This window comes from Drosophila bipectinata, chromosome 2R (assembly GCF_030179905.1).
Source record: "Drosophila bipectinata strain 14024-0381.07 chromosome 2R, DbipHiC1v2, whole genome shotgun sequence".
NCBI lineage: Eukaryota > Metazoa > Arthropoda > Insecta > Diptera > Drosophilidae > Drosophila > Drosophila bipectinata.
In genome coordinates, this window is record NC_091737.1 from 15058898 (window position 1) to 15082356 (window position 23459).

Genomic DNA, 23459 nt, shown 5'->3' on the forward strand with positions numbered 1-23459 from the left:
TTGATAGACATACTTACCTACAGTAGTTTGGAACTAAAATAGTTGCGACTGAGGGCCACGCTCCGCTGACTTCCTTTCCTACACCTACGGGCCGGGATTTTCTTTCTAATGAGTGCGGTATAATTAGGGGTACGGCCTGTGGTCATCCTATATCTCTAGGGCCCTACAATACACTTTGAGAAATAGTACTTAGAATAGTATATGAAATAAAATACATATTAAAGGCAAATGAGAGCTTCTATAAAATATATTAATATTAAATAAAATATAAAACACTTTTAAAATAAGTAGTCACAACAAATATATATATTAGAGAAAAAGCTCTATAATCATTACATCTATACTCTCGGAAATGTTGGCCAGATTCTGCTCATAACTTGGCAACACATTCGCTGCAATTATGGCCAAATGTGTAGGTTGTTACCAGAACACCTTGATGACGGCATATATAGCCACAGCTACTAAGGCTGATTGACTCAACGGCTTGACTTTCGGTCTGTGGGACAAAGGTTTTATTTTCTTTTGTTTTACTTCTGTCACGCATAAATCTTGAACTTGCATTTACATGCTGTGAACCCAGCACCCTAAAAGGTACCAGTACAGGTAGCAATGTCACCTGGAAAGGTCTCGACTGGGAGTCCTCTACTTCAGCATTTCAGAGTCTTTTTGTTTGTACTTTTAGTTATATCAATATTTATGAGTATTATGCGTGTTCCTTTTGTCGATCCTCAAATGAGTTCTACAAATGCAAGAGTTATTCTTATGAAACGTGGAGGAATTCTTTCGAGGAGAGAAGAACAATTCCTAAGCTAATATTTTGTCTGGTAAACATTTCCATTTTCTTGAAACTATCAAATGTAAAGAATGAGAAAGATGTTGAGTTTAGCTGTCTTTTTGATATGATAATCTTCAAGAGAATAATAAAGTTAACAAAAATACTTCATTACATCATAAAATTCTTCACAATTTCCGCAAAGCCCACACATTTTCTGCGTTCGTTGTGTGAATTATAGCGCCCACACACTTTAATGACAAAGAATGATATATTTAGTGCCTCCATCCCAAGAAAGTTCCATGGCCAAATCCAAGCAACAGTCGTCTAGCTGGGGGGCTTAATAACATATAATCGAACAAACCGAAAAACCACCCCAAAAAAACTGCAACAGGACATGTACGATGTGTCCAGGACACAAACGATTCCCAGAAGTGCCGGCCGGGGAGCACTGAAACAATTACTACTTCCAGGGGTAGCCAGGGGTAACTGTCACTATTTATGTACTCCAGGACTAACAGTTGTTGTAAATCAGATATACTTCGTGTTTCGATTCTAAACGTAGATTCCTGTTCACTTGGAAAACGAATCCAAAACTGAGAAAAATTCGATGTGTGTAGATGATCTAGGTATTTTAGCAATTCAGAAATATTAGAGAAACAGAAGTTTAATCCGGAAATTGGTAATTAATCCACACCAATGGCTGAGCTTTTGTCCCGCGAGAAGGAACTCTTCAAAATTAACCAAGAGCTCAATTTGCTGACACTCAGCCCTGCCGCCGATGCCATGTTCGCTGGAAAGATGGGAACGGCTGCCACGACCGGAGTGGCAGTGCCGCGATATGCCACATACCAGAAGCAGAAAGGTCCGAGCACATTGCTTCGCAAAAAAGGAGGCAATCAAATTATAGGTGGATCTCAGCTCAAGACAAAGCCGAAAAGTCCACCAGCCTGTGGAGCCGCCACGGCTCGACCTGCTGTCACATCTCCGTTGCCCGAGAAGAATCTGCTGACCAAGTCTAGGACTCTAGATTGGAAGCAGACCAAACACATGGGAGCTCCATCTTCGCCAATAGCTCGACATACGTCCAAGAACGCAACCTTTACGCGGGAGTCGAACAGCAAGACTGCCACTTTTGTCAAATATCGGAATCCCCACTTCAGTGAAAGTCCCTCGCTGGACATGCTCCTGCGGAACGATGCGAACGAGGGAAATAAAAATGGGTCCCCCCCTCCAGTGGAGACAATCCAGAAGCGAGAGAGCACTACTGTCGTCAATGGATTGGCTAAAAAACAGCTCACCCAAGATAACTACATCAAGTAAGTGTGAAAGAAGATAATTATTTTATTGATTCCCTTTCAGATGTGACTTTTCTTTCAGATTCCTCAAAGCCAAGGTGGCTATTCTGGAGGAGGACCATGCCCAGCATTCTGGCGAACTGGCCCGCCAAAAGGAGCAGCTCGAGATGGCACTGGAAGGGCAGCGAAAGTCCGAAAACCAGCGGGATCAAACTGCTTGCTCCAACAAACACCTATCCGAGCAGCTCATTCGTTCCGAGCGAGCTTGCGAGGATTTGACTCGGCGCCAAAAGGAACGCCAGCAGGAGTTCATCACTCAGCAACGTGAGCTGGAGCAGCTTAAGCGCGACGCCAAGGTGGCCAGGCAGACGAATATCAATCTGGAGAGCCGTCTGGGCCGCGCCCAAGAGGAGGCTGAAGTCGCCCGCAAGACTCTTGCCCAGGTACGAGAGGAGCAACGTGACCAGGCGGAGGTGCATCGTAAGGAGCTTAAAAATCGGGACAGTCGTATCCGGACGCTGAAGCGGCAGCGGGCCGAGCTGCTCAATGCCTACAAGAAGCAACTCTACATGATCGACAACCTGAAGCGCCAGTCCTCCTGCATGGAACAGTCGGCGGCAATCGGTTTCGGCGAGAAGGAGTTCAACAAGGTGCTCGAATGGAATGCAAAGACCTGAATTCATAGACCGGCCAGCTCTTGACATGTATACTTAGCTAAGAAATTAGTGTAAATAAGTTGCTTCCAATTACATTCTATGGTCCCGAAAGTACTAGTCCCAAAGCAATCTTGTTTTCAATCAAGTCCGTAACTCAATTATATCCTTGTGGCGGGTTGGCTGGAATTGGGGTATAAAAGTCGTGGCGTTTGCTTAGATAGCCACAGAAGCATTCACTCGCTCTAGGCGCTCAGACCATCCATAATCCACTGCCCATAACGCTGACCGAAGATTGTAAGATGGCTCTGCGATTCACAGTGACACTCCTGCTGGTGACCATCCTGGTGGCTGCTATTCTTCTGGGCTCCAGTGATGCGGCCTACCGAAAGCCACCATTCAATGGCAGCATCTTCGGCAAGCGGAACAGTCTAGGTAAGCAATCCATAGCTTTTTTTTTTTCAATCCATAGCTTACTTCAATTCCGCTTCAGATTATGACAGCGCCAAGATGAGCGCCGTGTGTGAAGTGGCCATGGAGGCGTGTCCCATGTGGTTTCCACAGAACGAAAGTAAATAGGATCACGCCCTCCGACTGCAACTACGCCTCCAAGAACTGATCTCAAGCCTACGACGAATCCACCAGCAACAAGTGGGGGGCAGATGTCGCACCTGCCCCTGCGACTAATTGGGCGAAACACCGGACGTTAGAAAAGTCATGTATAAAATTTATAGTGTAAGCCGTGCATATACGAACATAGAACTTATGCCATATATAAACATAAAATACTCAATAAACTAACAGCAATGAACTTGTCCGTCCTACTGCTTTGCAACTTCCACGACAGTCTTATAGCTAACCGGCTGATGAAAGGACACTCTTGAGATACAATCTGAATAGAATTAGAATACGGTTTTAAATATATGGCGCTGGATTAGCTAATGAGTCCTGGAGGATCGACTGCGTCCCAATTGCCTCAGTTCATTGACATGCTTGCGCAGATTGGTTATGTATTCTGTCATGGAGGAGGTGAGAGCCTGAAAAAAGATTGTTTTAAATCATTTTTATTTAGTATAAAAAAAAGAATTATCATTTACTCACTGCATCTATAACGTATCGTGGAATATAGCCCTTAAGATCCAGGCAAAGCACCCATTCCACAATGCAGTTATCTGGCTTGCCAACAATTTCGCGAAAAGCGAAACCCGTGACAATGTTCTCGCCTCTGAAAATTACAGAGCTCAGTAACAAAGAAGAAAGTGGGATTGTCATCTAAAACCTACCTGGTATGTTTTGATGCGGGCTTGAATCTATCATATTGAACGCTGCTCGCTGAGCTGACCCACACCTTATCCTTCGTTGTGCCCACGCTAGGTAACTTGGGCTTTGCTGCCATGTCTACCTCGACGTCCAACTTGTCTTTGGCGTCCTCAAACTCATCCTGATCCAACGGTGGTGGCTCGTTATCAAAGTTTATAATGGGACCCAAACTCTTGGCTCCCAAGCTCTGACCCAGGGTATCAAAGGCAGGGGGTGCCTCCACAGATGAACTGGGAAACTTTGCCTTGCAGCTTGATACGCTTCCTGGCAATGGTGTATTGGACTCGCCGTCGGAAATGGTGCTTACACTGCCTTCACATGAACGATTTAGAATGCTGTTATCGTCATCGTCGCTGCTTAGTTGGGCGGCCTCGTCGTCATTGCAGATTTTACCATTATAAAACAGACGCCAGCACCTTAAATTCACAAAATCGCGGCTCTTTACTATGCCACCACCTCCGCCAATAGACACCTGGTAGGTAATGTCTGTGTGAGAGTTGATTTTCTGTAATAATACAATGAGCATGAGATTCATTCCTGAATAGTTACATTTTTCTGTACTTACTCGCACAATCTTTGATTCCAGTAAGGCAGGATTCCACTTGGGACAGTCTTCAATGCGATAAAATAAATCTTCCATGAGAGCTTTAGCGGGGTACTTAATTCGGGCCTTTTGGGTAGAATAAAATATGAAAATAATGTTCATTGCAAGGCGACTTTACTAACTCACAGTTAATTTGTAAAGTTTCCCTATCTTGTCGCGGTGTGTACTGTGGATGGTGTCTCCTTTGGGAGTTACCTTCTCCACCTTCCATTCACTAGACTCGATGATTTCATATGCCTTGCGTAGGCAATCCATGCCCATTTGTATGTATTCCTCATCCTGAAACGGAAAGGAAAGTGGTATATGTAAGTATGGAAACAAATTTCAATCTTCTACCGACAACATCTCGATGTACTCTAATGTATTTTGCATCGGATCTTGGTTTTTATACCTCTTACATCTGTACAAACTCAATCGATTTAGGAATGCGCATTCATGAATATCTTACCTCCTCATCCTCCTCGTCAGAATGATGGGCTGTGTCCAGCGGTGAATAAAAATCAGTAACACTTTGAGGTGGTCGTTCATTTTCAATCAAAATGGATGGCTGCACCAAAGGTGTGCGATCGTTTGAGGTCATGGCTGAATGAAAAAGTGAAAAACTGTATCATAGAATTATAAAATACGCATTTTAGTTAAACCTACATCTGAAGTAATGCTGAGCATGGCGTTCCTGAGGAATAACCCGGCAATCTAGAAACCAAGCTTCACCCCAAGCCAAAATAAATGAGACTATTATGAGGATGACTTCGAACACTTGTTGCTTGGTTTGTAGCCACTAAAAAAGGGAAATCAAAATTAGTTTTCTATCAAAATTTTTTGAAGTTTAAGACTTACATCGAATACAAACACTTTGGATATAAGAAACAAGCAAGACCCACTTGTAGAGAACTAAAACAATACAAATTACTATTTCCATATTATTAGTGAATATAATACAAACCCACCGAAATGATAGACCAGTGATTGATGTACAATATGGCATAGAAAAATATAAGTATTAAAAACCGGAAGATAGCTAGGGCGACAACATCAAAGAGTGACTTGTAAATGGTATATTCCAAAATTTGCTTGCGGAAGGCATTAAATATATTGTCCCCGTCAATCTGCAAAAAAAATGGATGAAAGGATTGTAGTTTTAAAAGAGATGGCATCTGAAATACGTACCACAATGCAAATAAGCCATAGTAGCGATACGAAAACCAAGTCGAATGTAACAAAAAGGCAGAAAAAGCGACGCACCACCGACATCCGGCCATCCTGCATATATCCGGCTAAGAAATCTTCTGTTATCAGGTTGATGGAATGTGCCCGAGCTGGAATGAAATCAAAGTTTAAGAAAGTATGATAAAATCTTACTACCAGTGGCACTTACACATATCATACTGCATGTAGGGATTGTTCCCTTGGCGGGCATTCGTCAAAATTAATTGCGCCGCACTGCGTACATCATTGGGATCGGTTTGAGACATGATTGGATACTTTAATATTTAGCTCATAGTCCCAATACTAAAACAATAAAAAACAATTTGAGTTATCTCCAATTTCACGTAGCTAAGCTGTGAGTAATACTCTGCCAAAGAATTAGTAGATAAGGATTTACCTCTTTAAGACTATGAAACTAGGCTTCAAAACTAGGCCAAACGTAGAAAATTTGTTGATTATCGATGTGCAATATAGTGACTCGTCAGTCCCCGATTTTCTTTGTTTTTTCTTGGACGTAAACAAAACTTATCTTATTGAAGGAACCCGCATCATCAGCAAATGGTTGCCGTAAACTAAATTGGCCGACAATTACAGATACCGCTCGATTGTTTATTGTTTGGGATTCTGAGGCGAAGAGAGCCTTTAACCTAGGTCAATCAATGCATAAATTAATCTATTTAATTATACTTTTAAAAACTACACTGCGAACAAAAGAAAAACCGACAAAGGGTAAACAGCTGTTTGAGAGCGGCCTAGCGAAAACATGAAAATACCAAATCTTATGATAAGAATGCTGCCTCACTAATCAGTATGTTTATAGTATTTTTAATTTGTATATTTTAAAAATGCATAAAATTTAAAATTTGGAGTTAAAATTTATTTACAATCTTGGCTTAATTACTTAAGTGAATGGATATTATTTTGATGTCATCATAGGGCTTGTCTGTCTTGGGATTCGCTTTAGAATTACAAATGTTAAGAACCACTTCCATGCCGCGGTAAACTCTTCCGAAGACAGTATGCTTATTGTCGAGCCAAGGCTAAAATTAAATATTAATAAAATTAAGCATTTAAAAGGAAAAAATAATATTTTTTATACCGTTGGTAGGACTGTTATAAAGAACTGACTTCCATTGGTGTTTGGGCCAGCGTTAGCCATGCTAACCGTATAAGGACGATCGTGTTTCAAACTTGGATGAAATTCGTCCTTGAAATCGTTTCCCCAAATGGACTTTCCACCGGTACCAGTTCCCGTAGGATCTCCTGTTTGGACCATAAAGCCCTTTATTACTCGATGGAATATGTGACCGTTATAGTATCTAAAAGAATAATGAAATAGAGGATGTAACATATAAGTAATGATAAACAAACCATGAAAACAACCAGTGGCGGATTTAAGGAAAAAGGCCCAGGGGCAAAATTTTTTCAGGGTACATTGAAGGGTATTTTAAAGGGGACAGCCCAGAAAATTTGACAAAATATCTTAAAAATATTTTGTTCCCAGATTTTCGATCGATCCACCAATCGTTTAAGGTATTCCGTTCAAGAATAGGATGAATATTTCCTAAGATATGGCCTTCGCAATGGGTCATACGGGGCTCCCCATGCATTTTGCACATTTTGAAGGGGACAGCCCAGAAAATTTGACAAAAAATCTTAAAAATATTTTGTTCCCAGATTTTGATGCAGATTTATGGAGAATCGATCCACAAATCGTTTAAGGTATTCCGTTCAAGAATCGGATGAATATTTCCTAAGATATGGCCTTCGCAATGGGTCATACGGGGCTCCCCATGCATTTTGCACATTTTGAAGGGGACAGCCCAGAAAATTTGACAAAAAACCTTAAAAATATTTTGTTCCCAGATTTTGATGCAGATTTATGGAGAATCGATCCACAAATCGTTTAAGGTATTCCGTTCAAGAATCGGATGAATATTTCCTAAGATATGGCCTTCGCAATGGGTCATACGGGGCTCCCCATGCATTTTGCACATTTTGAAGGGGACAGCCCAGAAAATTTGACAAAAAATCTTAAAAATATTTTGTTCCCAGATTTTGATGCAGATTTATGGAGAATCGATCCAAAAATCGTTTAAGGTATTCCGTTCAAGAATCGGATGAATATTTCCTAAGATATGGCCTTCGCAATGGGTCATACGGGGCTCCCCATGCATTCTGCACATTTTGAAGGGGACGCCCAGAAAATTTGACAAAATATCTTAAAAATATTTTGTTCCCAGATTTTGATGCAGATTTGTGGAAAAGAAATCGAAGGTGTAACTTTCAGCACGAGGGGCCCTGAAAGCCTTTCGTCGGGGGGGCGCAGTGGGCAAGCGCGCCTTTGCCCACCTGTTAAATCCGCCACTGAAAACAACATACTCACCCATTTTTGGCATGAACACAAAAGTTTTCCACGGTTTTGGGTACCTCCTTGAAGAACAGTTTCATGTGGACATCTCCCTTGGTAGTATGAAGAACCACGTTCTCATAAATACGTTGCACAACTAAAAAATGGAATAAATATTAAAATAAGAATATATCCAATAAAATAATTATTTAAATTATAATTTATATATCTAAATAAGTAAAAATAACCTTCGTCTTGAAAATTATTGTGTTAGCGTGAAAGGAAAGATTGGTTAGAGAATTCATAAATAATTAATTCTAGACTTATACCTGTAGCCTCTGGCACTGCAATAATATCCTCCTTTGAGGGTTTCTCATTGAATATATCACGATCCACGTCCTGCAGGTCCGACGGCAGTCTCCTACTGTACAAAAAGAACCGATTTTTTCTGAAAAAAAATATTTATAAATTAAACGAAAAAGTCCTTAAATCCTTAAATTTGTAACCAACTTGTATGCGGTGCAGAAGGCGGTTGGATCATTCAAAATATTCTGTAGAGCCGGATTTTCACTAGCTTCCTGTTCAAGAGTAACTGCTGCCTTTTGTCGTTTAATTCTACCCTGGAATAACGCCACTTGCAAAGGACGTATATTGTCTGTTTTTCCAAGGATAGTAACACAGCGGTTGGTCACCACATTAACCACCTTTATTCCCAGCATTGTGGGATAAAGCAGAAAATGGCCCGTGCTGTCAAACAATATATTGAGGGTGGTATTGTGGGAAGTCTTCTCCAGATCCCTCTCAGCCGCCATCCTTCTACCAAACTCCATATTGGGAAGAGCATGCTGGGTCTGTTGCATTTGAGTGTACGTGGTGAGGGCTTCGTCAAACACACGGATCATCTTTCCCGTGCTGAACTGAAAAACACGAACTTTCCGATCTGTGGAAATGGCAGCGAATCGTTTTCCATCCGGCGTAGCTGCCAGACCTGTAACTTGAGTTTTTTTCTTGGCAAACTCAAATAGGCCTAAAAAGAGTATCAAATTCGGAATCGTTGTAGTTTTTATAAGTTAATTAATACCTGTGTCCAGCTTGGAGTCAAAATTGACCAGACGCTGCGGGAATTTATAGTCATTCTTTGAGTTCTGCCAGTACTCAAGAATCCCATTACGATCTACAGATATTACAGTTTCCATAGCCGCATTGAAGCACATGGCCACCACCGGCGCAGAATGGAGTTTCTCCAAAGTGTGCAACACTTCTCCACCTCCTTGCCCATCATATATGTGTATGCAGCTGCTCTCCGAATCCGATCTTAGAAAGGATAAGTGAATTAGAAGAGATGTTAATCATTTATATAGTTCTACTTACATAGCTAATCCTTGCACTGGATCGGCAGGAGCGTTTATCCATTCACTGCACTGCGGGGTGAAGCCCAGCCGGATAATGTTGATCATATCGAAGTTAACAACATCAAAGACCTTAGCGGTCTGATCTGTGGCCGCCGAGCAGAGAAGGGTGCCACTGCCATTAGTGGTCAGCGATTTGATGGGTACTTAGGGTTCAGAAATGGTTAATTACTTCGCGATGACTCCTTATAAAAAAAAAACCTTACCTAGATGGCTGCGAAAGTGCTTGACGAACTCGATGCCCAGCTCCCCTTTCTTCCAGAACTTGATGTGTCCGTCCAGACTGGCAGTCACCACAAAATCAGACTTGGTGCACACTAGGTGCGTGATAACATCGCGATGCATGTAGCTCCTCTCGTAGCTTTCGGCATTGGGAAGGTTTTCCAGATAGATGTGCTCATAGGGCAAGACTGGTGATCATTTGGATCAGTTAGGAGTCAAATTATGCTGTTTCTAGTTTTTGTTTACCCTTCTTTTTCTTTGCCGGTGCCGGAGCACTTTGTTCCGATGGCATTGGTCCAATCCAGCCGCCATCCTCGGCTTCTGCTTCTTCCGGATTTTGAGTAGATTCGGCTTGATCAGGTGGAGGTGCTTCATCCTCTTCAGGGGCAGAGCGCTTCAGATCAGGTTTCTCGGGATTATCGCTCATTTTCCGGCTGCACAACCACAACACAAAACAAAGTGTGAGATGTTTTTGCCGCCAGCTTTGCTGCCAGGGATGGAAAGTAGCGTAAATCAGCTGTCCCATTTGGCAGATACGTCGTTCCGTGGGAATGGCTGTGAAAATTCACACAAATTGCAAACACAACAAGGCACGGAGATTTAAACAAATTGGTTGTATATAAAAGTGCCAGCCCAGCGATGCAGAACACACCGGACGAGGAGGGCGCGCCGCCGAAGGCAGCGCCGGTGGGCGTGGTAAGCGCCCTGGAGGGAGATGACGGCGGCGGAGGAGGAGAAATCAGCGCTGGAAGTGCAAGCGGAAGCAGCGGCATTATTGTTTTGAGAGCCGTGCTGGGGGAGGCGGAGACGAGGGCGCGGATCAATAAATGGCGGGTTCGCGAGGGCCAGTTCGTGTCGGCCGCGCAAATTCTGTTCCTCTACCAGCCCGTCGGCGAGGATGGAAAGCCATGGCCCGGAGAGCGGAAGGCGGGCGAATCCGGAATCCAGAAGTACAAGTCGCAGCGCGCCGGGGTGGTGAAGAAGCGCCTCCGTAAAGACGGCGAATTTGTGTCCAAGGGGTGAGTTTACATTTGTACATACGTAGGCGGTAGGGTTGCTTCGTGTGCGGATCCTAATATCCGCATCCGCGTTGGCCAATAAGCGAAATGAAAAGCCCTTTGAATTAAATTATTTAAATTTTAATTCCTTTAGATAATAAGTAAGAAAATATAATATGTTAGGAAGCAACTTTTTAAGTAATCGTTTATCAAGGATATATAACGTGGGCTCATAATTCCTTAAATTAAAATACCGGATATTCATATCCGTATTCTAACATCCTTGTTGCAACCCCATGGTAGTGGGCTTTTAGTTGGGCAAGCGGCGCGGTGCATGGGTGGGATGCAATTATGCAGCCATGTCCGTATACACACGAACTGAGCATGTTTTCCCTTCGTCCTTCAGTGATGCCATCCTGGAGTTGTCCGAATGCATACACACCACGGTTATCAAGGACATGTGCGCGGACTGCGGAGCCGATTTGCGTCAGAACGAGAATGTGAGTAAACAACCCGCCTCTTTGCCCCAATACACCCCAACTGACTATTGAACTTTTCTGTTCCAGGGTCAGACCTCGGAAGCCTCGGTGCCCATGGTGCACACCATGCCTGATCTGAAGGTCACCCAAAAGTTGGCCCAGAAACTTGGGCATGATGACACCCGGCGCCTTCTGGCCGATCGCAAGCTGGTTCTGCTCGTCGATCTCGATCAGACGGTGATCCACACCACCAACGACACGGTGCCCGAAAATATCAAGGGCATCTACCATTTTCAGCTTTATGGACCTCAATCGCCATGGTACCACACTAGACTGCGGCCGGGAACGGCAGAATTCCTCGAAAGCATGTCCCAGCTATACGAGCTGCATATCTGCACCTTTGGCGCAAGGAACTATGCGCACATGATAGCCCAGCTTTTGGATCCGGATGGGAAGTTCTTCTCACACCGAATTCTCTCCAGAGATGAGTGCTTTAATGCCACTAGCAAAACAGATAACCTAAAGTAGGTAGTAGTAATTGTTTATTCCGGTTTGGTTACATAATTTGCACATTTCCATAGGGCTTTGTTTCCCAACGGAGACTCGATGGTGTGCATTATTGATGATCGGGAGGATGTGTGGAACATGGCTTCCAATTTAATTCAGGTTAAACCGTATCATTTCTTTCAACACACGGGTGATATAAATGCTCCACCGGGCTTGTCCAAACACGAGTTAGACGGCGAGGGCGTGGACTTCAAAGGTGGGTTCTTTATCCTATAGCTCAAAAGCTTAATTTCTCATAAATTGTTACAATCTTTAGATATTACCGAGAAGAAAGAGGAAAAAGACAAGCCAGAGTCCGGCGAAGATGAAAAGTCGGATGAGGCCGAGAAAAATGACAAAACTGTCTCAAGTACAAGCAAAGATGATGAGGGCACAGAGGAATCTGTAGATGTCGTGGATACCGAGTCCTCGAACGAGCCGATTGACAAGCTCAATGGCAAAACTCCTGCAGACGAAATCATTTCCATTGATGACAGCCCATCCGAAGCTCAAAAGCCTCCTAGTGAGGGTGATGACGTAGTTATTATTGACGAGTCAAACTCTGATAACTCAAAAGAGAGCACAAAAGTCGAGGCTGAGAAAGCCACGTCGGCAGAGGCGTCATCCACAACCAAGTTAGATGAAGACGCTCCGACTTCGGAAGTGGATGCAGCCACCACATCGAAGGACACGCCTCACATTCGTGTGACGCATGACGGCCAGAAGCAGATCGAAATCGAGGATCCCGATGACTATCTTTTGTACTTGGAAGTCATTCTACGAAACATACACAAACGTTTCTATGCCATCTATGATGAGACTATGGAGATACCTGACCTGAAGATCATCGTTCCGAAGATCCGTTGCGAGGTTTTGCGCAGCCAGAACCTGGTCTTTTCCGGTCTAGTGCCCACACAGATGAAGCTGGAGCAGTCTCGGGCCTACTTTATAGCCAAGAGCCTAGGCGCGGAGGTGCAAGCTAACATTGGAAAGGAAACAACGCATTTGGTGGCGGTTAATGCAGGCACCTACAAGGTGAATGCCGCCAAGAAGGAGGCCAATATTAAGGTGGTGAATGCCAACTGGCTGTGGTCCTGCGCCGAACGATGGGAGCATGTTGAGGAAAAGCTTTTCCCGCTGGATCGCAAGGTGCGGAACAAGGGCCGTCAGCCTCCGGCCCATTGCCATAGTCCCGAACACGTTGTTAACTACAGCGAACGGTCAGAGATCTCGCCCTCGAGCAGCAAACAACAGGAGGAACAGAGCGGAAACTTCCGGGAGACCCTCAATCCGTTGTTAGTCTTTACCAACGCGGATATCGAGTCAATGAACAAGGACTATGATAACTTTTTCGAGTCCGATTCGTCCAGTGACGAGGGGCCCGTCAACTTTGGTAAGACATTGTTTAACCGACTTTGAATGAAATTTCAAGTTTTTCTTTAAATTTCAGAAAATCCACCCATGGACAAAAAGCTATTGAAGCGAAAACGTGAGGATGACAACTCTAACCGAGCCCATGATTTCTTCACGCGCGGCGAGGACGTGATGATGGGAGCGCCGCTAAATTTCGATAAGGAAGGTATTGCTGAAGAAGGCGATGATAATAACGAAGACGCAGAGGAAGACGACGATGATGAGATGCCTAGCGCCAAATTCCGACGTGGTAAGCTTAAAAATAGTAAGCATTTAAAATAGAACTTCCTATAATTATAAATAATTACAGGAGAGGAACTTCCCTCCGACCTTGAGTTTGGATCTGACTCGAATAGTGATAACAACCCGGAGGATGAGGATGATGGCGAGTGGAATATGATGGGTGCTGCCCTGGAACGGGAATTTCTCGGCCTAGAGGATTAGCTAATTGGCTTGGACTTTGACTTTGAAATGTAGAATTTTTGTGCGATCCTTGAACACCAGAACAACGGTGACTGGAGCACAAGTGACGCGTTGGACCGCGAACTGCTTGGCTTGGAGGAGTAGTCAAGCGATGGGATGAGTTATGTGCTTATGATAAGATCAGTACTGTATGTATTAGATGTTAATATGTACTTTTAAAGTAGATTGTAAGAGATTGCACATCGGCCCCCGGCTCGCATTGAACATTTCGAATCGATCCGAATCAACTTGTTGTGAATTGAATAGAATCGAAAGCTTTCAATCTGATCTAATGTAAAGAGACCCTCTGTAAATGTTTAAAAAATAAATTCCGTAGCAGCGGACTAGCCTCTAGAGTTTAATTTAAATAGCAATGTACACCACACGAGTAGTTGTTTATTGTTTGTTGTGTTTGTAATACAAATCCACATAAAACTTGAACAAATATATGAGTAATTTCCCGCTAAACTCTCAGTTTCTCTCCTCTGCTACGTCTTACTACGATTCCGCTGTTCCTTGAAGCGGCTGACCCGCTTCTTTGGGGCATGCGTATCGATGAACTTGCCCTGGGGCAGTGGCTCCGGCGTCTCCTGGGCCGGCTCCTTCTCCACAAGCTCGTGCATCACCTTCTGATAGGCACTCATGTCGCGCAGATCATCGTCCAGGGTGCGCTCCTTCTTCTTTGGTTTCCTTCCCTTCTTTCCAACTTTCTTCAATTCCTTTTGTTGGTTGGCAATGTGCGGCTCCTGCTCCACGGCCGATTTGTTGCGGAGTATCGACTTGGTACTGCCTTCTGGGCCACTGGACTCGTTACCAGAAGATCCCGGTTTGGAAAACTAAAAATGAAGAGGATTATCAGAAAATGAATGCACCCTTTTTATTCTACCTACCTGACTTCTGGGATCTTCGTAGGCCGCTTCACGAGAAGCTTCGGTCATGATTGGCACTTTCACCTGATCCTCTCCTTCGAAGCCATTAACAAATATAGGAAACGATGCATTCGCCTGGGCTCTGTCTTTTTCGTACTTTTCATAGAAATCTGCTGGAGTCCCTGGGATGGCGACTTCTGTATCATATTTAGGGGCAGATACTGCATTGGAATGGTTAAAACTTATGTGTAATGTGTTAATACGTCCTGTGGACTCCTCCAGAATCTGGTTGAGCAAGTCAAAGTCTTGGACACTTTGATTCTCCTTGACAAAATCGATGTTTTTCTCGACTTTTTGCAGAATGTTTGTGCTGGGTTTGTTTTCTTTCTTCTTGGCGATTTCTTTCGTTGGCGGTTTTATTGGCTCATCCAAGCGTATTACGTCCCTGGAATTTTTCCTGGCATTGGGCAACATTTCCGCCACAGTCTCTTCTCGTCGGAATTCTAGTTTCTCGTCTGCGGCAGCGAAGGAGATGCGGCGCGTTTTCGTACTAGGTTCTGGTACAACTTCAGGCTCTGCTGGGGCTTCTTCGGGAGCTTCGACCTCTTCGACTTGCTCAGCATCACTGGCTTCCAGCTCTAAGTCGCACAGCATGTCCTGAAGATCGTCCTCCAGCATAACCACCACATTCATCAAGTGTACCAGTTCATCGCTAATGAAGTTTACTTTCTGTATTTTACGCATTTTTGCCGTCAGTATCTGAATCTGTGATCTGAGGAAGGGTTCACGTTCTTCGATTGGCAACATGGACATTTGTTCTCGAATTGTTTGCACTTCCTCCGCCTCATCTTCCTCGTCACTATCCACAGATTTTTGATCCTCCTTTCCGACGGTGTCTTTAACATCCGATTTTTGTTCTGCGCTTTCAGGAGCCAGTTTGTCTCGTCCTACACGCTTTTTTGAGGAGGTTGTCTCCATATCACCAGACATTAGTTGTCTCAAAAGAATTTCCGTACTTCTAAGGCTTTCCTCTTCCTCGGCACCGAGATCTTTCGTTTTTTCGCTTTCCTCTTGAGCTTCGAGCTTCTTCCAGATTTCAGACTCCTGCTCTTCGGTTAACGCTGCAGGAATTGGATCTACGACGGCGGGTTCTGGATTCAAAATATCATCCAACATTTCCTGGCTGAGGTTGTCTGGATCCAGGCCCAATTCCTCCATCATCTCCCGCTCTTCTAGCTTTCTCAGTACATCATCGCCACTGCCTGCTGGTTCTGCCTGCCGCTTCAGACGCTCCTCTTCCTTCTGCCGTCGCACTCGTTCCCTGTGTTCTGCCATCCACTTGTTGTGCGACTCCTCATTGAAATCTTCCACAATCTCCACCTGATCACCACTTGCCACTGCACCTTCGGTGAGAGGGGTACTGAGCTTGTTTCTAAAAAGGGCAAGTGTAAACAATGATTTCAATTTATCGTGCTGGATCAACTTACTGCCACAGATCTGCCTCAGCTTGGAGCTTTTTCAGCTGCTCATCGGCGATTTTCAGGCGGTGTCGACAGATCTCCTGGGCTTTGTGCGCGGAGCATTGGGAGAAGTAGCCCTCATAATGGCCCACTAGGAGTTCGTTCGTGTGGATCAGCTCACCGGGCATAAGAGCCTTCTTGCCAATGGGAACCATAACCTCCACGCTGAGCTTACGGACGAACATTTCCAGATTCCTGATGGCGCTCTCATTGTCGCTTTTAAAAGTCTGCCACCGCTCCGTTTCGGCAGCATTATTATCGAGGGCCTGTTGGGGTCCAAAGCGTTTGTTAATTATAAGAGATATATATTTCACAATGTAATTTATAGGACCTGTCGCAAAGCATCTTCTCGCCGGTCCATTGTTATTGTTATATTTCTGACACTATTAATTCCCTAAAGCTTCGAAAACTTTCACGCGCGCAACTTGAAATGTGCTAACGCGTAAGTTTGGCGCCAAACTTAAATTTTTATTTAAATATTTTTAGTTTTTATTTGCAGGAATTATATATTTGATGATAAGCTACAAAACAAAATCTCCCTTCCTCCAACAAAAGGATGGAAAATTCATGGAATGGACAATATGATCCCTGGCCAAGGTTATATCTGGGAATAAGTATCCGATGCTAAATTCTTGTACTTTAAACGAATCGTACATCGATTTGCCATGAATCTGATATCTGAAAAATACAAATAAATGCATAGAGCGACATTAATACCCTCAGCGACGGACATATCTGCAAATATTAGTTCGACCATTGAATGGAATACCTTGAACGATTCCTAGATCTATTCTATTTTAATATGCATTTAAATCAAAGAATAGTTTTCAACTTTCTGGATTCTCTCCGAAATGAGTGAAAATGGCTGGAAAGGACATTGAAAATAGTTATCGATTATGTATGAAAATACTTTTCAAAAACCATAGGTTGATTTTCTTTCAATCTGCCTCAAAATATAAGAATTTTCGGGGGGATCTCCATTGAAAATAGTGAAAATATACAGGATGGATAATGAAAACCCGGAGAAAGGCTTTAACTTTTCCAAAAATTATCCGAATCCGAAAGGGATATCTTTAAGGGATAATTACGAACAAAAAGGAGTCTCCTAATAACTATAATTGTCAAAAATATTATAAATTACTAGATAAAAAAGATAATTCCAATTCAGAATAGATAATTGGACTCCCGAGCTCCATATGTTGAATAATAAATCTCACGAGCTCCACATTTTGATAACAAATCTGATGGGACCCCAAAACAGCCAATTTCACCTGATAAGCAATCTCAGGCCACCATATGTTGCCACTTGATAATTATGGTTCCGTGTTGCTCTTAGCTCTGGGATACGAGTAGATATAGGAGCTCGCCAACATCCAAACTAATTAGTAAATAAAAGCTTGTTTGATTTGAACTTTATTCTGGTTTTGGGTATTTGCGACACACAGCTCACTCATAAAGATTAAAAACGCATCCCAGATTAATAGGTTGCTCACTATGCTACAGCTTGGACTAAGTCACACCAAATAGATTGCTTCATAGACGCACTATATAGGTTGCATATAGTTTTTGTTTCGCTCTCAGATATCCTTAAGAACTGATTCGTTGAAACGACGGTATATACATAGAAAATATACATTGATAAAGCTTTTGTTGTCATCGGTATCATGGGGCCTCAGTGGCGTTGTACATTGGAAGCCGAGCTGCCAAGCACAGGGAAGTTCTTGATTAGATCGTGAGCCTTCTTATGGCTATCCAAATCGGCAGCCATGAGGATCTGTTTGCAGACTTTGCAAACTTCAAGGCTCGGCACGGATTTACGCTGGGTGGGGGACAGGGTGTTCAGGTGCTGACTGTGCACTAAATAAAGTTCCTAAAATATATATATATATATTAGTATGGTTTTTCTATATAAATACTTAATCCACATACCTGCTGCTTGCTTATATCAGGCAACATGGCCAACAACTCCGGGAATAAGCTATGGAACGAGCTCAGCATGGCGCATTGGCAGTGTTCGTAATACGCACGACCTGTGCATGAGCCCTCTCTGAACTTGGACGAAAGTAATCGAAATTCGTTTAAAGCCTCTGGTGTTTGGAGTATATCCCTGAATTGGTCCACCAATTTCTGAAACGAAGACCAAATACACTCATTAACCTAACAAATTTGAGAAAGAAAGAAATATCATTACCTGATTTCTTTGGGCGGTATCAGGAGGATCGGTGTAACTATATGGGCTAGGTACAATTTTATAAGATTCGCCTGATGAGCTGGTAAATGTCAGGTTGTTGGGTAGCTTGGCCACTGAATTGACCGTCACTTTGGACATGAATCCGGGCGGTGGTTTTAGTTGTCCACTAGATTCTAAACCTGGCGGGGCACGTAATGGCGTGCCTGGGGACCCATTAGTAGGAGATTTTTGCTCGTTGTTGTTTTTCTCCTTTTGTTTGACAGCCTTGGGCTGATTCTCCTGATTGTTCTTCTTATCTTTCGGTTTCTTCTCTTTTTTGTTACCCTGTTGCTCCTGATTGTTGTTGTTGTTGGTTGCCTTTGGTACGGGTTTCGATGTGGACGTGGGTAAAACAGGGGCAGGTGCCACCTTGGCTTTGCGATTCTCCAGCTCCCGTTGCTTCTTTTCGGACGTCGGCTTGGACCAGTTTAAGGCGGCAGCGCCGTTGGCAGGCTTAGGGGCGACGGCTCTAACGGAATTGGAACTGGTACTTGGTCCCAGAGTAGGAAACTCGGCTGCCGTTAGCTTGGGAGCACTTTTCTTGGCAGCTTCCTGACGCGCTTTAGCCTCATTCTCTTCCTTTTGCACCATTTGAATCTTCTGGAAGGTGCTGGGGTGTGCCACGGACACATAGTCGTCGACTAGGGTGCGATGCTTAGCAGACACATTCGTCATAGGCACAGAGGAGCCACTGGGTAACATGTCCTCCTCCAAATTCTTCTTCTTACTGCCCTTACCAGATGGCAAAGCTGGAAAGTCAAGTTGGGGGGCAGCGGCTTTTTTAGTCGGTGGCGCGGCTGGTCGGTTAGACACATGCAACATCATTCCATTGCTCGGAGCTTGAGCTCGAGTGGAGGCAGTTCCCCCACTAGTCGGTTTTTTAAATACAGCTGCCACTGGATGTTGAGACTGGGCGGCTCTTGCGGCCAGGTTCCCGGCCACGCCGCCTGCATTTCCTCCCCCCAAGGCCGGAAAGTTTTCCTTTGTCCTAGCAAGTCCGGATGTGCCACTAAGATTACGCATTGAGGGCGGCGGTGGTCTTACCAGAGAAACGCTGGGAGCAGTAGAGGCACCACGCAACGTGGGGAATTCCTCCTCGTTCCCAGCATCGATGCTCACCTGACGATGGGTGCTCGACGACGGCAAATCGTCTAAATAGTCGTTGTGCTCATCGTTTCTAAAGGTTTTCTTCAGTTTAGTATTGGTTTTTGTAAACAAAGTGGTTTGTCACTCACCGCGACCTCATGTTGGCAATACCCTGCTCCGTCTGCCCGCTGCGTCCGCGTGGGCCCAGTGTAATCTCCAGTTGCAGTGTGCGCGTTTGCTTGGCCTGCTGTTTGTTAAGTGTCTTGCCATGCACATTGGCCACGTGAGCCTTGTACTCGATTTCGTTGCGGAAGGCGCCAATGAACTGCTCAGTGGCGCATTTTCCCTCCTCGCAGAGAAAGTGCTCCTGCCGAAAGTGGTCAGCCAGATCCGCATACTCATTGTAGAACTCGTTGCAGCCGTCGGCATCGCAGAAATGGCAGAAGTAGTGCTCGCGTCGCAAATGACGGAAAAGCTCATCACGGTCTACGTAGCGCTTCTTGCAGTATTCGCACAAGGGATGGCCCCGGTGCGAACGGTTGTCCGGATCGCCTTTGGTATTGTGCAACTGCAACTCTGACTGCGTGTAGCATCTGCGTTCGAAGGTAAAGATCTTCAATGTCTCGACACAGAGGTCGCAGTAGTGCAGGCCGTGCTCGCTGCGCACGTGGTTGCGAAGACCCTGGAAGGTTCGATACGGCGGCACGTCGCATCTGCAAGGTATCATATTAGCGGGACTTCCCCGGAATAAAAGATATAATAGTTACTTCGGGCAGGGATGGTCGAGCAGTTGAAAGAACTTCTGCCGAATCTCAGCAGTGCAGAATCCGATGCGGTACTTTTTGCTGTAGTAATCAGATTTGTTGCTGGCCTCCAGTTCGCGATAAGGCAACTTCTCCAGCGTAAACAAAACCTGCCAAGGATCATGTTTAGTCTTGCAACGACACCCCTTCAAATAGCTGACTCACCTTGGACAAAACATGGCGGCAGATGGGACACTCGTTCTGCTCACACAACACCCGCATCCGAGTGGAGCACTCGTAGCATACCGGATGATCGCAGTCGCCGATGGAGTAAATGTCCACGTTCTTAAAACACACAACGCAGGCATTGTCATCGATTCCCACCTGGGTATCGCTGGCACTTGTCTCTGCCTGCTTTACCCCGGCCGGCTCCACTGCACCGGTAGGCACTCCGGATCTCGGCCGTCGGTGGTTCGACTTGTTCGCGGACCTAGGCTTTGCGCTCTGCATCGCTATCTTTCGTAGCAAAAAGCGGAGAGGGGGAAATTACTTGTTGCCAAGGGCAAAGTGAAATCGTACTGGTGTATGGGTTTGAAGGCTGTTGGGTGATGTGTTCCTTGTTGCCCTGGATACCTTGTTCGTAGGGTAAGCCGCGAGCTACCGTCGCAAACAAATTATACTAAATATACAAATATTAAAACGTATAATTCGGTGGTCCACACGAGGAATCAAGTGCAGTGTTGCCAGAAAACGAACTTTCAGTTTCTCAAGTGACCAGAGTGGCCAAGTTGCAATTTAAATTATTTCGCCAAGTGGTTAAAAAAAGCTCATGGACAAATGCGGGAAATTTAAAAGAATGATGAAATTAAATTGTATTGTATTTTAAAGCTTTTTCAGATTTTTATTTTCTAAATATAAAATTGATAATAGCTTGGTAACTTTATTATGACAGGATCAATGTTTGATTTTTATAGGATATACTTATACTTAAATATACTTATTTAGACAAGGATTAAAAATTATTTTTTTTATTAATACAGCCGTATAGCATGAATAAAAACTAAATACATGGGATTTGAAATTCCTAATCTTATAAAATTGAAATACAAGAATTTAAATATCATGCGATAGATAACGAATTCATGGTAGCCCTGGCTTGCGAGGATGCCAGATCGATGGGGCAAAATGTGGGCAATAATTACAAGGAGTTCACTTTCACGTGTGGTCAGACGTCTAATTCCAACGTCAGCAGTTACAGCAGAAGGCAATAAAAGGAGTATTCAGTTGGTCACAGAACAACACAGGCTTCCCACAATGACCCAGTACGAGACAGTTGAGAAGGGCGCAAAGAACTCGCCGAGCTACAGCCTGTACTTCAGTGAGTAATAATGCCAAAATCTGAACCCGATGACCCGGCATAACCTGCTGGCGTCACAGGCCTGCATTCAGTAGTGCAATAAATCAGTGGGCTTTAATTACAACGGATTACAGCTAATCATAGCTAATCCATTATGCAACAAGTCAAACCGGACTCTGCTTATTCAACGCGTCGCTTTATCAGCTTTATCAGGCGATTTGTCTTTGCCGACGCGGAACTGGCGGAAACACTTTCGGACTTTTGGTCTTCTTGTTCCTTATCAGCCAAAACATATAGCTTCAATAAAGCTGATATCGGATACGGGGTGCAAAAATTCAACTTTATTGGCCGGCCAAACGGGGGGCCTGCGACCTTTGTCTAGACGCCGGAATTTCCAGCACTATCAATCAAATCGCGTGTCCAGGATCATTATAATTTACGAGTGCGACTTTTTCTATCATTTCTACCATTCTCCACAGAAAACAAGTGCGGCAATGTCATCTCTCCGATGCACGACATTCCCCTCTACGCCAATGAGGAAAAGACCATCTACAACATGGTTGTGGAGGTGCCACGTTGGACCAACGCCAAGATGGAGGTGGGCAATGATTGATCCATAAAACCATAACTTTCCGACGATTGCATGTTTTATCCACAGATCAGCCTCAAGACCCCACTGAATCCCATCAAGCAAGACATCAAGAAGGGTAAGCTGCGCTTCGTGGCCAACTGCTTCCCGCACAAGGGATACATTTGGAACTACGGCGCCCTGCCCCAGACCTGGGAGAACCCCGACCACATTGAGCCCTCCACTGGCTGCAAGGGCGATAACGACCCCATCGATGTGATTGAGATTGGCTACAGAGTGGCCAAGCGCGGTGATGTGCTGCAGGTCAAGGTGCTGGGAACCATTGCCCTGATCGACGAGGGAGAGACCGACTGGAAGATCATCGCCATCGACGTCAAGGATCCCCTGGCGTCGAAGGTCAACGATATTTCGGATGTAGACCAGTACTTCCCTGGCTTGCTGCGTGCCACCGTTGAGTGGTTCAAGGTAATTCAATGTTATTTGATGGCCAGAGTATTTAATTAATTCATTTGACTATGTAGATCTACAAGATCCCCGATGGCAAGCCGGAGAATCAGTTCGCCTTCAATGGTGATGCTAAGAATGCTGACTTCGCCAACACCATTATTGCCGAGACCCACAAGTTCTGGCAGAATCTGGTAAATCAGACCGGCCTTTCCAGCTCTATTTCAACGTGCGTCTGGTTTTCAATACTTCCTAAAGAATTATTAATCTAAAAGATTTATTTTCACAGCACCAACATTACTAACCGTAACTCGGAGCATGTCATTCCCAAGGAGGAGGCTTTAAAGCTGCTGGCCCAGGCCCCAGAAGGCGGCGAGGTGGAGGAGGTGTCCGACACAGGTAAGGTTTACTATGTCAGATCGAGTTTATAGAGCTGCTTGCACCAACCCAATCCAAAACCCCGCTACTTGAACACACGCTTTAACACGTAACATGCAAACAAATTGGCACACAAGTCCAGCAACCTGCATGCTTACTAATAATAAGTTCTGTCCAGAACCCAAATCGAATTACCCCCACGCTGTAAATACTGCTCTAAACACCTTTAATACATGTAATTGGCTTGCTTGCGTTTGTAAATAGTCGTTTTAGAAATATAAAATACAATACCGAAATAAACACCACTTTAAAACCATGTCCTTTTTTTTATTGTTACAGTCGACACATGGCATTTCATTCATCTCAAGTGAGATGTCGCTCTGGGATGAATCCTTCGTACATCGTATCGTAGTCTAATCGAATTGGAGATTTTTTTCACTTGTGAATTATTGATATTGGAAAGCACGTGAAGACCTTGAATATTGAATAAAGTTTTGCACAGCAATTAAAT

At 44.2% G+C, this 23459-nt stretch overlaps 8 protein-coding genes across 9 annotated transcripts; 4 read left to right on the plus strand and 4 right to left on the minus strand.

Moving 5' to 3' along the window:
- Window positions 1-1294: 1294 nt before the first annotated feature.
- Window positions 1295-2851, plus strand: LOC108125743 (testis-expressed protein 9). 2 transcript variants are annotated; one of them, XM_070278360.1, is made up of 2 exons: window positions 1295-2091; window positions 2135-2851. In XM_070278360.1, the coding sequence occupies exons 1-2, from the start codon at window positions 1472-1474 to the stop codon at window positions 2745-2747; spliced, it is 1233 nt and encodes a 410-aa protein (XP_070134461.1). In that variant the 5' UTR covers window positions 1295-1471; the 3' UTR covers window positions 2748-2851. The 2 variants fall into 2 exon arrangements, with proteins under 2 accessions (XP_070134461.1, XP_017097548.2); XM_017242059.3 differs by having other exon boundaries at window positions 1298-2091; window positions 2153-2851.
- A 148-nt stretch (window positions 2852-2999) lies between these two features.
- SIFa (neuropeptide SIFamide) lies at window positions 3000-3534 on the plus strand. Its single transcript, XM_017242060.3, has 2 exons — window positions 3000-3158; window positions 3217-3534. The coding sequence occupies exons 1-2, from the start codon at window positions 3026-3028 to the stop codon at window positions 3300-3302; spliced, it is 219 nt and encodes a 72-aa protein (XP_017097549.1). The 5' UTR covers window positions 3000-3025; the 3' UTR covers window positions 3303-3534.
- Start1 (Steroidogenic acute regulatory protein-like) lies at window positions 3430-6597 on the minus strand. The gene is made up of 12 exons (XM_017242057.3): window positions 6251-6597; window positions 6023-6156; window positions 5815-5963; window positions 5595-5753; window positions 5485-5538; window positions 5293-5425; window positions 5096-5229; window positions 4774-4926; window positions 4609-4713; window positions 4007-4548; window positions 3825-3948; window positions 3430-3760 (listed from the first exon to the last, which is right to left on the minus strand). The coding sequence occupies exons 2-12, from the start codon at window positions 6117-6119 to the stop codon at window positions 3662-3664; spliced, it is 1749 nt and encodes a 582-aa protein (XP_017097546.2). The 5' UTR covers window positions 6120-6156; window positions 6251-6597; the 3' UTR covers window positions 3430-3661.
- A 111-nt stretch (window positions 6598-6708) lies between these two features.
- On the minus strand, window positions 6709-10345 carry LOC108125723 (peptidylprolyl isomerase domain and WD repeat-containing protein 1). The gene is made up of 9 exons (XM_017242028.3): window positions 10081-10345; window positions 9819-10022; window positions 9575-9758; window positions 9285-9517; window positions 8714-9230; window positions 8533-8651; window positions 8240-8360; window positions 6953-7172; window positions 6709-6893 (listed from the first exon to the last, which is right to left on the minus strand). The coding sequence occupies exons 1-9, from the start codon at window positions 10259-10261 to the stop codon at window positions 6747-6749; spliced, it is 1926 nt and encodes a 641-aa protein (XP_017097517.3). The 5' UTR covers window positions 10262-10345; the 3' UTR covers window positions 6709-6746.
- Window positions 10346-10385: 40 nt separating this feature from the next.
- On the plus strand, window positions 10386-14061 carry Fcp1 (RNA polymerase II subunit A C-terminal domain phosphatase Fcp1). The gene is made up of 7 exons (XM_017242026.3): window positions 10386-10853; window positions 11239-11332; window positions 11399-11835; window positions 11893-12074; window positions 12135-13250; window positions 13308-13520; window positions 13581-14061. The coding sequence occupies exons 1-7, from the start codon at window positions 10474-10476 to the stop codon at window positions 13712-13714; spliced, it is 2556 nt and encodes an 851-aa protein (XP_017097515.2). The 5' UTR covers window positions 10386-10473; the 3' UTR covers window positions 13715-14061.
- Window positions 14062-14089: 28 nt separating this feature from the next.
- uri (unconventional prefoldin RPB5 interactor) lies at window positions 14090-16568 on the minus strand. The gene is made up of 4 exons (XM_070278357.1): window positions 16453-16568; window positions 16089-16387; window positions 14623-16033; window positions 14090-14568 (listed from the first exon to the last, which is right to left on the minus strand). Exons 1-4 carry the CDS (start codon window positions 16480-16482, stop codon window positions 14221-14223), a joined length of 2088 nt encoding a protein of 695 aa, XP_070134458.1. The 5' UTR covers window positions 16483-16568; the 3' UTR covers window positions 14090-14220.
- A 949-nt stretch (window positions 16569-17517) lies between these two features.
- On the minus strand, window positions 17518-21004 carry LOC108125760 (E3 ubiquitin-protein ligase ZNF598). The gene is made up of 6 exons (XM_017242082.3): window positions 20406-21004; window positions 20205-20350; window positions 19587-20150; window positions 18313-19528; window positions 18051-18248; window positions 17518-17991 (listed from the first exon to the last, which is right to left on the minus strand). Exons 1-6 carry the CDS (start codon window positions 20688-20690, stop codon window positions 17794-17796), a joined length of 2607 nt encoding a protein of 868 aa, XP_017097571.2. The 5' UTR covers window positions 20691-21004; the 3' UTR covers window positions 17518-17793.
- A 361-nt stretch (window positions 21005-21365) lies between these two features.
- Window positions 21366-23458, plus strand: Nurf-38 (Inorganic pyrophosphatase Nurf-38). The gene is made up of 6 exons (XM_017242001.3): window positions 21366-21558; window positions 22017-22135; window positions 22196-22591; window positions 22648-22799; window positions 22860-22969; window positions 23288-23458. The coding sequence occupies exons 1-6, from the start codon at window positions 21366-21368 to the stop codon at window positions 23317-23319; spliced, it is 1002 nt and encodes a 333-aa protein (XP_017097490.2). The 3' UTR covers window positions 23320-23458.
- The last annotated feature ends 1 nt before the right edge of the window (window position 23459 follows it).

Bases quoted from the DNA above. Each gene is read 5' to 3' on its own strand.
- LOC108125743 (XM_070278360.1), top strand. From the start codon at position 1,472: ATGGCTGAGCTTTTGTCCCGCGAGAAGGAACTCTTCAAAATTAACCAA. The intron at 2,092-2,134 runs GTAAGTGTGAAA...ATTCCCTTTCAG, and splicing joins ACCCAAGATAACTACATCAA to ATGTGACTTTTCTTTCAGAT.
- SIFa (XM_017242060.3), top strand. From the start codon at position 3,026: ATGGCTCTGCGATTCACAGTGACACTCCTGCTGGTGACCATCCTGGTG. The intron at 3,159-3,216 runs GTAAGCAATCCA...ATTCCGCTTCAG, and splicing joins CGGCAAGCGGAACAGTCTAG to ATTATGACAGCGCCAAGATG.
- Start1 (XM_017242057.3), bottom strand. From the start codon at position 6,119: ATGTCTCAAACCGATCCCAATGATGTACGCAGTGCGGCGCAATTAATT. The intron at 5,754-5,814 runs GTACGTATTTCA...TTTTTTTTGCAG, and splicing joins TATGGCTTATTTGCATTGTG to ATTGACGGGGACAATATATT. The intron at 4,714-4,773 runs GTGAGTTAGTAA...TCTACCCAAAAG, and splicing joins GGAAACTTTACAAATTAACT to GCCCGAATTAAGTACCCCGC.
- LOC108125723 (XM_017242028.3), bottom strand. From the start codon at position 10,261: ATGAGCGATAATCCCGAGAAACCTGATCTGAAGCGCTCTGCCCCTGAA. The intron at 9,231-9,284 runs GTATTAATTAAC...TACTCTTTTTAG, and splicing joins TGACTCCAAGCTGGACACAG to GCCTATTTGAGTTTGCCAAG. The intron at 8,652-8,713 runs GTTGGTTACAAA...ATTTTTTTTCAG, and splicing joins GCCTTCTGCACCGCATACAA to AAAAAATCGGTTCTTTTTGT.
- Fcp1 (XM_017242026.3), top strand. From the start codon at position 10,474: ATGCAGAACACACCGGACGAGGAGGGCGCGCCGCCGAAGGCAGCGCCG. The intron at 11,333-11,398 runs GTGAGTAAACAA...TTTCTGTTCCAG, and splicing joins ATTTGCGTCAGAACGAGAAT to GGTCAGACCTCGGAAGCCTC. The intron at 11,836-11,892 runs GTAGGTAGTAGT...ACATTTCCATAG, and splicing joins AGCAAAACAGATAACCTAAA to GGCTTTGTTTCCCAACGGAG.
- uri (XM_070278357.1), bottom strand. From the start codon at position 16,482: ATGGACCGGCGAGAAGATGCTTTGCGACAG. The intron at 16,034-16,088 runs GTAAGTTGATCC...TGCCCTTTTTAG, and splicing joins GCTGAGGCAGATCTGTGGCA to AAACAAGCTCAGTACCCCTC. The intron at 14,569-14,622 runs GTAGGTAGAATA...CTTCATTTTTAG, and splicing joins ACGAAGATCCCAGAAGTCAG to TTTTCCAAACCGGGATCTTC.
- LOC108125760 (XM_017242082.3), bottom strand. From the start codon at position 20,690: ATGCAGAGCGCAAAGCCTAGGTCCGCGAACAAGTCGAACCACCGACGG. The intron at 20,351-20,405 runs GTGAGTCAGCTA...GATCCTTGGCAG, and splicing joins GCCGCCATGTTTTGTCCAAG to GTTTTGTTTACGCTGGAGAA. The intron at 17,992-18,050 runs GTATGTGGATTA...TATATATTTTAG, and splicing joins CTGATATAAGCAAGCAGCAG to GAACTTTATTTAGTGCACAG.
- Nurf-38 (XM_017242001.3), top strand. From the start codon at position 21,366: ATGTGGGCAATAATTACAAGGAGTTCACTTTCACGTGTGGTCAGACGT. The intron at 22,800-22,859 runs GTGCGTCTGGTT...TTATTTTCACAG, and splicing joins CTTTCCAGCTCTATTTCAAC to CACCAACATTACTAACCGTA. The intron at 22,970-23,287 runs GTAAGGTTTACT...TTATTGTTACAG, and splicing joins GGAGGAGGTGTCCGACACAG to TCGACACATGGCATTTCATT.